General features: G+C 42.3%; 1 protein-coding gene across 7 annotated transcripts in view; it reads left to right on the top strand.

Annotated features, from left to right (window-relative positions):
- LOC124555410 (serine/threonine-protein kinase NIM1) overlaps positions 1-12,540 on the top strand; it is a 510,029-nt gene that overhangs the window by 429,364 nt on the left and 68,125 nt on the right. For all 7 annotated transcript variants that reach the window (XM_047129307.1, XM_047129308.1, XM_047129313.1 and 4 more), the window contains one exon: positions 9,587-9,698. In XM_047129307.1, coding sequence (XP_046985263.1) covers positions 9,587-9,698 — 112 coding nt within the window. The remainder of the gene's footprint in view (positions 1-9,586; positions 9,699-12,540) is intronic.

Here is a 12,540-nt window from a genome sequence, read left to right as displayed (position 1 = left end):
AATAGACGAAAACTGCTTCTGTGCCTAATTTGGTTGATTATCACTTAATATATGTTCACACTCTACAGATTTGAATGAAGAATAGCCACTGACGATGGCACGAAGGTGATGAAATATGTTTGAATTTATATGAAAAAACTGTTGTTTGCATAACAGGCGGTCCTTGTATCCAGAACAATTTCCTATTGGAATTAACAAAAACAAATTAGTCATAAATAGTTGTATTTCCCGTAAACCACATCAGACTTTCGATGGTGAGTAGCTGGAGCGAGCCTTAATAATTTATCTGACTTTAGAGGAATAACCATGTGGCTGCAAATGACGTACATAGTGGGTGGCAATATCAATTAACTGTTTGGTGTTAATTTTACGTGGGGCTGACACTAATGAATTCGGAGTCTGAAGCATATAGATCTTCCATTGTTTCTGGCAAGTGTCATGTATTTGGTATCTGGTGTATACGAAATAAACTTTTCCATTAAGCCGGCCGGTGTGGCCGTGCGGTTAAAGGCGCTTCAGTCTGGAACCGCGTGACTTCCATGGTCGCAGATTCGAATCCTGCCTCGGGCATGTCCTTAGGTTAGGTTTAAGTAGTTCTAGTTCTAGGGGACTAATGACCACAGAAGTTGAGTCCCATAGTGCTCAGAGCCATTTCTTTTCCATTAAAACTGTCAAAGACTTTGCCGAGTACAATTCTGTTGTACATTAATACTGAGCGTCCTGTTGTTGACTGAAAATTATATCGGGTTGAACGTAGTGAAACAACGACTACGACCCTGATCAAATGACAAACAGGAGGAACGAAACACCGGTTCCATGCGCACAGCCTCTGATGTGCTCAGCAATATCCGCGATAGTATGGGAGAAAGCTGCTGAAAGCACGTTAAAATGTTAACCGCACCCACTGTCCATATGTAGATAGTTACATGCCCGTACTGGACTATCCCTCTATTGCAGACCGTTAATAAGTCTTTTATCACATGTTCTTAATTTGTTAGGGATTTTAAGAGAGTGGGCCGCACTCACGAGCGGCATCTGGGAAGTATAAGATCTTTCATGACTTTTTTTTGTACTAACCTATAACTTAGTTTTCTAAAGCATTACACCTTTTCCGCTTGCTTTCTTCATTACGTTCTTTTTCTTGCGACTCTGTTCCACATACACGCAGGGTCGGCATGGTTATGAAACGGATATGGTTAATTTAAGGGATGGTCGGATTAACTTCCCGTCGCCACCCTGTTTATCCCCGGGACAGAAGATGAATATAACAGCTATTTGCCAATCGTGTAAATGAGACGAGCGCGGTATTCGAGTCGGATGTGGGAAACGGCCTAAAAACCACACCCAGTTTGACATGCACACCGACACTCGTCCTTAATCCGCCGGTCGGATTCTATCTGGAGCCAGCACATCTCCTCGTCTCGTTTGTGGCGCTTTAGCACACGCGGACATCCGGCTGGCTTTTTTTTTTTTTGTTTTTTTTACTATGTTCTGCAGCAGCTTATACAAATGTATCTCAAGCTAATTAATTCTGAAAATCAAAATCTCCCCGACACTGAAATAAAACAATAAGTCTACGGTTATGTAACCAATTCAATATTTCCCAGTTTTTCCCTGATTTTTCTTCACCGATTTCGCAATATTAGGGATTGGGTTTCTTGCGTTATATATTCTCTTGTGCCCGTCCAACTCGACTTTTGGGTATGTTTTGAAGTAGCAGAATTTTTCGGTTTTTTATTTCTTTAATATATACCGCATGACAAAGCCTAGTGCCATTTGGTGTATACTCATTTAGATTTAGCATGTGGCACTTATGCAGTGCTATGGCCAGCTCTAGGTTAATTAGTACAAATCTGCGTTTCCTTCAGTTCCATACTACTGCCGTCTCATTACAAAACGATGTATGGTGTGATGTGTTCTGCCTCCGATTTTCTGAGTATTTGTCAGCGTTACGTAAGTTAATACGTTTCAGTTCTAAATTAACTTATTTAGCTGTTCTGTGTTATTTTTCATCCTTTGTTCGCGATCCTAGTAATGTTTGTTGATATATAATCCATCTGTAAATCAAGCGTGCGATAGTTTTTTCTTCTTATATGACTTCCGTTTAATTGTAATCAATGAAAAACGTCTGCAAGATGCTGGATGTCACATTTCTTTGCAACCATACAAAGTCTTGACAGAACCGCACGAAAGCTACCACAGAACAAATAACACCTAACAAATATTTGTACATTCGAGTTACTTTGAATTAAAATTGACTGACCGGGTTCCTTTATTTTTTGTTCGTAACATACATCATTTCACCACCTATAATAATAATAATAATAATAATAATATAATAATAATACCCAATACAACAAATATACAGAAGAAAACAGGAGAAAAAAATTGAAAAATACATCTAACTGGCTGAGGAAGTCAAGGACATGCGGTATCAGGATCAAGTTGACATTATACCAATTATACTATCAACTACAGGAGTCATACCACACAATATCCACCAGTACATCAATGCAATACAGCTACATCCAAACATATGTATACAACTACAGAAATCTGTAATTATTGATACATGTTCAATTACCCGAAAGTTCCTAAATGCAATGTAACATATACCGTACAGCTAAAAGGAAGTCACACTTGATCAAGGTCCGCGTCACTTTCCATTTTTAACCAGACATAACGTCTGAGAAAGGGATGATGATGATGTATACAAAATAACACCCAATATCCTCAAATGTTTGAGTTCTTTAAGTAGTTTTCCGTTATGCTATAAATTTTTATATCGTTCGCGCTTGAGAAGACTGTAAAGGAAGTAGGCAGTGTACCGTTTAACAGATTTTTAATTCCAGACGTAATTGTATTTGGTGTCTTGGAATTTAGTGCATGCACATGTTAAGTGATTCAGATCGGTTTCTACTCCATTGTCATGACCGTACGTGCGGAAGCACAAAACTTTAACTTTAAAGAGATGAATAGGGCAATATATACGTTGTAATCTGTCGTATTAATGAGTTTTGATGCCGTTTTCTCATTTTGACGAAGTCAGACCATGGGGGCCCTCAGCAGTACCAGATTCATACAGGTGTATAATCTCCGTTGTTGTTTTGGAATGTGTTCTATTCTCATTTCCATTTTTCATGCGCTTGTTCGCGTAATTTCGGAATGAAATTAATACTCTGGAGTCTAATACTTATGAATTTGCTTTTGGTAACGTTTTATTTAGCATTTGTGTGGACTGTTTGTCTATGACACATATCATTTGACCCCCATAAAGTTTACGTTAACGTTGATATTTCTTGCAGTATGAATCGAACTCAGTGTATGATATAAGGGATAACCGCTTTCCGGTATGGGTTTCTGTCCACTATAACGTCCCTTTTGTAATTTGTTAAGATCATTATCTTTAGGAACACATCCATTAAGTTAAAAGTTCATCCGCTGTAGAGTTCTGTGTAGATTTTCACGTAATTTGGTTAAATGTGCTCCACAGTAGTAATTATTGACTCATTGTTCTCCACGCGCTTTGTCATCGAAAATGCGTAAAAGACATTGTTTTCAAAGTATGCTACCTCATACGGATAATTCCACCCTATTACATTACTTTTCTTGTGAGATTATAGGTCACAATGTTCGGAGTTAATGGTAGTTTATGACTAGAAGAGGGGTCGATGAGTATGATTCCTGTTTTTACGCTGGAATACCTGAAATAAATTGTGTATCTTCCTGAGCATCACGTTATTGGGGTCTTTGTGCGTGAAAACTGCTTTGCCAGTAACTGTTGTCAAACGTAAACAGGCATTTCTTTTCCTTCTATGAGAGCATTTGTTGGCGACGTCGACATAACGTCCAAGCATTCTCTCATTGACTGATACGTGCGTAATTTATACAGCGTCTCTTAATGCACATTTCGGAGAATCTCTCTAATCAGGTACACAGCTCGTAAATGACCTGTAGAGGATCAGAACAGCCTCTGGTTCAGCTTTCCGACATGTGCGTGTTATGGACTTAAGGGAATTTAGTGCTTCCTAAATTTTTAATGTGACCTATTCGATACGTTGATACCATGATAATCGGCCTTCTGTATTAAGGCTGAGGGTTTGCTAGGAACAGTAAAGGAACCATGACGCATAGCATGTCATGCTGCAGTCTATTTTATCTATAATTCATTCTTTGATGTAAAAATTTGGTATAATACTTCATTCCACTTCTATCAAAACTACTCTTGATACAGAACAGCAGATATCACTGCCTACTATCTGGCTCTGTAAGCGAGACAGCAGTGCATGTGGGTTGGAGCTTTCGATTCGGAAATTGCCGATGGTGGCTCGTCCATCAGATGGGAGAATACACTGATCAGCCAGAACATTATGACCACCTACTTAATAGCTGTAGCTGGTATGTCCTTTGGCACGGATAATAGGGGCGACGAAGCAATAAAGCATTGTTAGGTCCATGGAGGGAGTTGGTTCCGCATCTCCACACACAGGTCTCCTAATTCTCATAAATTCCAGGGGGGGGGGGGGGGCGATAAGCTCTGACGCCACATTCAATCACATCCCAGATGTGTTCGGTCGAGTTGGCGGGGCCAGTAAATCAACTGGAGCTCGCCACTCTGTTTCTGGAACCAATCCATCACACTCCAGGCCTTGTGACATTGTACATTATCATCGTGAAAAATGCCACTGCCGTTGGGAAGCATTATCGTCAGGAACGGATGTATATGGTCTAAAACTAGTGTACGATACTCCTTGGCCGTGCTGGTGCCTTGCAACAGCTCCACTATACCCATACATGCCCACATGGACGTTCACCAGAGCATAATGAAGCCCCGCCAGTTTGTCTCCATCCCACAGTACAGGCTTCAAGGAGCTCTTCCCTTGGAAGATCACGGATTCGAGCCCTCACTTCGGCATGATGAAGAAAGTGTCGGGATTCATCAGCCCATGAAACGCTTTGCCACTGCGCCTAAGTCCAGATCCGATGTTCACGTGCCCATTTCAGTCGTAGTTGTCGATTTCGTGGTGTCAACACTGGCACATGCATGGATCGTCGGCTGCGGAGGCCCATCGTTGGGTTGAAATGGCTCTGAGCACTAAGGGACTTGACATCTGTCATCAGTCACCTAGAACGTAGAACTACTTAAACCTAACTAACCTACGGACATCACACACATCTATGCCCGAGGCAGGATTCGAACATGCGACCGTAGCGGTCATGCGGTTCCAGACTGAAGCGCCCAGAACCGCTCGGCCACACCGACCGGCCATCGTTGGGAGTGTTCGGTGCAATGTGTGTTCAGACACACTTGTACTCAGCACAGCATTGAAGTCTGATCACAATTCGCTGCCTGTCCTGTTTCACCAGCCTACGGCGTCCGACATCTGTAATGAGAGATGGCCGCCCAACCCACCGACATCTGGACGTGGTTTCACCTTGGTTTCCTCACGTGTTGAACAAACTCACCACAGCACTCTACGAAAACCCGAGAAGCCATGCAGTTTCCGAAATGCTCGTGCTGAGCCTGCAGACCATCACAATCTGCCCTCAGCCGATTTCGGATAGTGCGACTCCTCCATTCTACACGGGGACAGCACGTTCACTGATACTACATGCACCGTGCGTGTGACTGACTAGATGTCATTCCTCGCCAGGTGACGCTGCTATCGCCTGGACCGGTTTATACCGACATTAGGTCGCGGTCATAATGTTCTGGGTGATCAGTTTAAGTTCAGCAGCCACTTTTACGCTATTCTAAAAGAGTAGATTGTACACTAGGACCAGGTTCAATATTATCCCTTCTCTCTTACGCCTTAATCAATAACACGAACATGGCTGTACACTCTACATGCAGTCATAGCGGGCACTTACTTACACGAAGAAATTGCGCTTAAGGTACAATATATACAATTCGCAAAGGGAGGATATCCAAGGCGTGCCAAAAGTATTCCGAATCCGGGCAGCTGAACGCATAGTGGTCGCATATGCAGTAATATTATATAGCGTTCGCATTATTTACATGTTTTATTCTGCTAAAACTTACATTTGATGCCGTTTTCTCAAGTCGGTAACGTTTGCGACCAGTCTTCCTAGCTTAATCATCTATCTTAGCGAACAGAGTAGCGCAGTGGTTAGCACATTCGACTCGTTTTCGGGGTGGCGACTGTTTAAACCCGCGTCCAACCATCCTGATTCAGGTTTTCTGTGATTTCCTTAAATCACTTAAGGCAAATGTCGGGATGGTCCCTTGGAAAGGGCACTGCCGCTTTCCTTCTCCATCGTTCCCTAATCCGAGCTTGTGCTACGTCTCTAACGATATCGTGGTCGCCGCGCGGTGTAGCCTCGCGGTCTAAGGTGCGGCTCCCCCCGTCGGAGGTTGGAATGAATCCTCGGGCATGGGTGTGTGTGTGTTGTCCTTAGCGTAAGTTAAAGTTAGATTAAGAACTACGTAAGCTTAGGTACCGATACCCTCAGCAGTTTGGTCCCATGAGACCTTACCACAAATTTCCAAAAGAATGTCGTTATCGACGGAACGTTAATCACTAATCCCGTCCTCCTCTATCTGATTCTATCTTGTTGCTCTTCTCTCTGATATTTCTATTTCTAACACCTCGTTCTGCAGATACTTCAGTCGATACTTAACAAAATCTTACAGACGCGTGTTAGCACGCCACTCCCTGATTCGTGGAGGCGCGCCGGCCGTGTATCAGATCCATCCGGCGGATTAATGACGACCGGTGTGCCAGCCAGCCATCTTGGATTGAATTTTTAGGCGGTTTCCCACATCTAGCTATGTGAATACCGGGCTGGTAGGTTAGAGGGTGTAGGCTGAACGCAGGAAGAACGTGGGTAGAGGAACCATTGATATAATAGATGTAAATTGTCGTAGCTGTGATGCGAAAGTACCAGAGCGCAAAGCGCTAATCGAAAGCACTGATGCTAAAATCTTTAAAGGCACTGAAAGCTGGCTAAAGCCGGATATAAGCTTAGCAGAAATTTTTGCGAAGAACCTAACGGTGTTCCGAAAGGATAGGCTAAACACAGTTGGCGGTGGCGTTTGTTGCTGTCAGAAGTAGTTTAACTTGTCGCGGAATTGAAGTAGATACTTCCTGTGAGTTAGTATGGGCAGAGGTCATTGTTGGTAACCGGAATAAAATAATAATTGGATCCTTTTACCGACTCCCAATTCAGATGACACAGTTGCAGAAAGGTTCAAAGAAAACTTGAGTTTGATTTCAAACACGTACGCGACTCATACGATAATAGTTGGTGGTGACTTTAATTTACCCTCGATATTTGGCGAAAATACATGTTCATTTCCGGAGGTACACATAAAATATCATCCGAAATTGTGCTAAACGCATTCTCTGAAAATTTATTCGTGTGTTAATTCATGTGCCCACGCAAATAGTAAACGGTTGTGTAAACACGCTTGACCTCTTAGCAAAAAATAATCCTGAGTTAATAACGAGCATCAAAACCGATTCAGAGATTAGTGAACACAGGGTTCTAGTAGTGAGATTGAATATTGTAATCCCCGAATCCTCGAAAAATAAGCGAAAAATATACCTATTCAAAAAAGCAGATAAAAATTCACTTGACGCCTACCTGAAAGACAATCTCCACTCATTCCAAATTAATGATATAAGTGTAGACCAGATGTGGCTTAGATTCAAAGAAATAGTATCGGCAGAAATTGAGACATTTATACCAAATAAATTAACAAACGACGGAGCTGACCCTCCTTGGTACACAAAACAGGTTAGAACACTGTTGCAGAAACAACGAAACAAACATGCCAAATTTAAACACACAGAATTCCCAAGATTGGCGATCTTTTACAGAAACTCGAAATTTAGAGCGGACTTCAATGCGAGATGCTTGTAACAGTTTCCACAACGAAACTTTGTCTCGAAACCCGGCAGAAAATCCAAAGAGATTCTGGTCGTATGTGAAGTACGTTTGCGGCAAGCTAACAATCAATGCCGCCACGCGGGACTGGCCGAGCTGTCTAGGGCGCTGCAGTCATGGACTGAGAGGCTGATCACGGAGGAGGTTCGAGTCCTCCCTCGGGCATGGGTGTGTGTATTTGTCCTTAGGATAATTTAGGTTAAGTAGTGTGTAAGCTTAGTGACTGATGGCCTTAGCAGTTAAGTCCCATAAGATTTCACGCACATTTTTTATCAATCAATGCCCTCTCTGCGTGATAGCAATGGAGGTACTATCGAAGACAGTGCTGCCGAAGCAGAGTCACTTAACACAGCCTTCCGAAATGCCTTCACAAAAGACGACGAAGTAAATATTCCAGAATTCGAATCGAGAACAGCTGCCAACATGAGTAAATATCCTCGGAGTAGTGAAGCAACTTAAATCACTTAATAAAAGCAAGTCTTCTGGTGAAGACTGTATACCAATTAGCTTCCTTTCGGAGTATGCTGATGCATTAACTCCATAATTAACAATCATATACAACCGTTCGCTCAACGAAAGATCCGTACCCAAAGACTGGAAAGTTGTACAGGTCACACCAATATTCAAGAAGGGTAGTAGGAGTAATCCACTAAATTACAGGCCCATATCGTTAACGTCGATATGCAGCAGGATTTTGGAACATACAGTGTGTTCGAACGTTATGAATTACCTCGAAGTAAACGGTCAATTGACACACAGTCAACATGGGTTTAGAAAACATCGTTCCTGTGAAACACAACTAGCTTTTTATCCACATGAAGTGCTGAGTGCTATTGATAAGGGATTTCAGATCGATTCCGTATTGGATTTCCGGAAGGCTTTTGAAACTACCACACAAGCGGCTCGTAGGGAAATTGCGTGCTTGTGGAATATCGTCTCAGTTATGTGACTGGATTTGTGATTTCCTGTCAGAAGGGTCACAGTTCGTAATAATTGACGGAAAGTCATCGAGTAAATCAGAAGTGATTTCTGGCGTTCCCCAAGGTAATGTTACAGGTTCGATGAACCCACTGTCAGGCACTTCAATGTGATTTTCAGAGTATAGATGTAGATGTACCCACACCTCACCTTAGTTGCACGTTTCCTAAACATTTAGGAAACGTTCACACATTTTCACGTGGGATAACTCTAGACGCAAGCAGATAAGGTACACATGTGGAGGACGAAGGAAACCTTTAATTATCCTAGAACTCTCAACGATAACTTGTCTTCATTTTCTTTTTCAACATCTTTTTCATTACGTGATGGCTGAATGTTGCTGACAAATGTTTGTATGTTGATATGAGCATCTTGTTCATTGTTTCTACCTCTTTCACATTCACGGAGCATTATGAAAGAACTTACACCTGATACTGTTACTTCTATGGTTATTGTACTAAGACTTTTAAAAATCCATCTGACTTGCTGTTATCAGAAATATTCAACGGCAACTTGTTACTTACTTGTATAAATGTGGCCATCATAATAAACTAGGCTATTTTGTTACTTTCAGGTGCTAGCCATTTATATCAGGACATTAAATTGTAAGTGGACAGAACGTTTGCCTCTCAAATTGTTTCCACTGAAGGTAAAACAATGCAACCAGAAAATAATGTGTGCATTTATTATTTTTCAGAGCGAGTTGCTATCAAGATACTGGACAAATCTAAACTGGATCAAAAGACAAGGAAAATGCTTGCACATGAGATCACCACAATGGAGGCTATTCATCACCCGAATGTCATCCGGTATGTTGTACCACTAATTTTTATAATTATTTTTTTATAGTGTAGAAAAATGAGATCCTACGTAGACTAGGTTTCAGTAGTTGCTATGACAGAAACACTGCTAATCTTTCTTGCACGACGTACGTTAGTCAGTTATTAGAAAACTACATTAGCAACTACTAGTAGTTCACGTTTTCATTTCCAATTCTAGATGCTGCCCATAAGCTACTGCCATTAAGTTTGTATTTATTTAATTCTTTCAGTTAAACTGATTTAAAGTGCTAGACACAAAGGTATGGTTCTCATCTCGACTATACATTCATGAGCAATTAAATTATAAAGACCTGCCCAGTAGTGTGCAGCATCCCTTTGACCCTGATGACAGCGGTGACTCAGCTTGTCGTGGATTCAACGAGACAGCGAAAGCGCTCAGAGGCCAGCGTATAATGACTGAGTCGCCATCCACAACTCACTGAAAGCAATCGCAGATGTGTCCAGGGCCCACACGTCTCACTCGATAGAATCCCAGAGGCTTTCAGTACGAAAAAGATGTCACCTGAAGATGTCACGCAAACGCACTAAAATCTGTGTTCCTCAAAACATTTAGACACCATTCGGAAAGGTGCACTCTCTTGCTGAAGATACTCGTACAGGGTGCTTTAAGCGACCAAACCGAGGTAGACGATCGGGCATTAAGATCCTGTATAGTTCGCTAGTGAGAAATGATGATAGATTCATCTTAGGACACATATTATTCCATTTAGCATACCATACACAAGAATTCCTCCATCAATTGCCAGAACGATGAGCTGTTTGCAAGTGGAATACATTACCTGGTATGGTTCCCTACGCATCTTACCTCGCTATCAGGCTGTACCAACGTGTACCACGATGCAGAAGATCCAAGCGTCCTGTGGCGGTGTTACTGGCCCATACTAATCACTGGATCCTGTGACGTGCGGCAAGGAAAAGTCCACGCTGTTCTCTATACCCCATAGTCAGGAGATGGCTCCGAACGGTATCGCAGCTCATTGGTTTGTGCCTGGCTCTGACATTATAAGTGATTTACACCGCCGTGGCCTGTCTACTAACTGTTAAAATCCTCGACGGACATGGCGGCCTATGCGATCAATAAGATCTTTCTAACCGCTATTCGCTTTGTGTCCGGGGCTTTCCCAGAAACAGGACATCCACGATTCATCGTCGTCATGGAGGCAGCGTTCGCACTACCTTAGAGATGGGGCGTCCTGTGCGTTGAAAATTCACGATCTGGCAGTGATCGAATGAATGTGGTGACCTGTATCCTGCGCTCCAGTCACACCTATGGCAAGTAGAAGGGCCAGTGAAATTCCTGCCACGTGACAACTCTATTCCATTCGTTGTTTGACATCAGAGCTCACCCGTGACTATGTTGAAGAGAGAGTACGCTGTTGAACGCATATAGAGAACAAAAAAAGAACATAATTTAACCTACAGTCCTGTTAAGTTACCTGCCCGTGTATAGAGTGGTAGTTACAGAAGCACGATGACACTTGAGACTAAATAATGTCCACCTTCATTTAGCTTTTAAGAATAGCCGTTCACCGTTGAGAGAGAGAACAGCGGATAAAGGAAATTTCACTAGCTGAATAAGTGTGACCTTCAGTACAACAGTGGAGAAGAATGAGACTCGTTACTAGATGCAATAAGGAGCTGAAAGTAGTGGAGAGTCAGTCGTAGGTGTTAGTTTTAAATATCACCTAAAAAGACTGCGTAATCTTTCATTTTTAGCAGATACTTGACTTCAGTCTTGATGCACAATGAAATCCCCGCGCCACATTACTGTAACCATCGCAAACAAGAGCCGAAACGAAATAACACAGCTAACTGGAAAAGTGCAAATTTGTCTGGCTGCTTCAGCGACGTGCTGCGATACTGAGGCACGGGGATTTCAGTTTGAACCAGGACTGTAGACATGTACCTGCAAGCAAACAAGAAATTAATTGCGTAACTTTATTTCTTCGAGTGACAGCTAAAATTTGTAATTACCCTCATCCAAGGGAGCAGACACAAATTAGCCATAGGTACTCGAAAGGTACATGGGGTTCATGACAATAAAGGTGATACAGTACTCGTATTTTTATTCGTTTAAACAAAGCCAGTTCATCTAGAAGATAAAGGGAAGGGATATCAGCGAAATAATCGACAGAAATAATTGCAGTGGGAATCGATTTGACGTATTTAAAAGTTTTAAAATTATACACTTTTAATGTGGTAGCGGTTACGAGGGACGTTTAATAAGTAGTGAAATACATTTTTCTCTCTACCATTTTCGGTTGAAAAAATGTGGAATCTGTTGTGGGACATTGAGGAATATTTTCACTTCAGCCCCATAGTTTCATAACGTTCCCATGGTTGACGGCGTTGCATGTAGTACCAAGCGAGGTGGCGCAGTAGTTAGCACAGTCTATGGAAAGCCGGCAGTGAACAAAAGAACAGTGAGTCGTTGGGCGGGGCATCTGTCATCACCGCAGCAACGTAACGCAAACCTTTCCGATCTCCCACGTGCCGCCAGACCCTCACGCAATTGAAGAAACGACTTCAGCGTGTTCATCGCTACAAAAATGCAAACGAACTTCTCCTTTTCCATGACAATGAGAGGCCTAGTACAGGTCTGCGCACTTGAGTAGAACTCACAAAACTTCACTGGACTATGCTTCCGAATCAACCCTACAGCCCCCATCTGTTCGGCTCAATGAAGGATTCACTCCGCAGGAAACAGTACATGGATGATGATGTTATTGATGGAGCAAGATGTTGGCTCTGACGTCGACCAGTAGGATGGTACCATGCCATCATACAGGTCCGTCTAGTAAAGTGGCGT

This window comes from Schistocerca americana, chromosome X, assembly GCF_021461395.2.
Source record: "Schistocerca americana isolate TAMUIC-IGC-003095 chromosome X, iqSchAmer2.1, whole genome shotgun sequence".
In the NCBI taxonomy this organism is placed as follows: Eukaryota; Metazoa; Arthropoda; class Insecta; order Orthoptera; family Acrididae; genus Schistocerca; species Schistocerca americana.
Note: the sequence above shows the minus strand (reverse complement) of the source record. Positions and strands in the feature narration are given on the sequence as shown.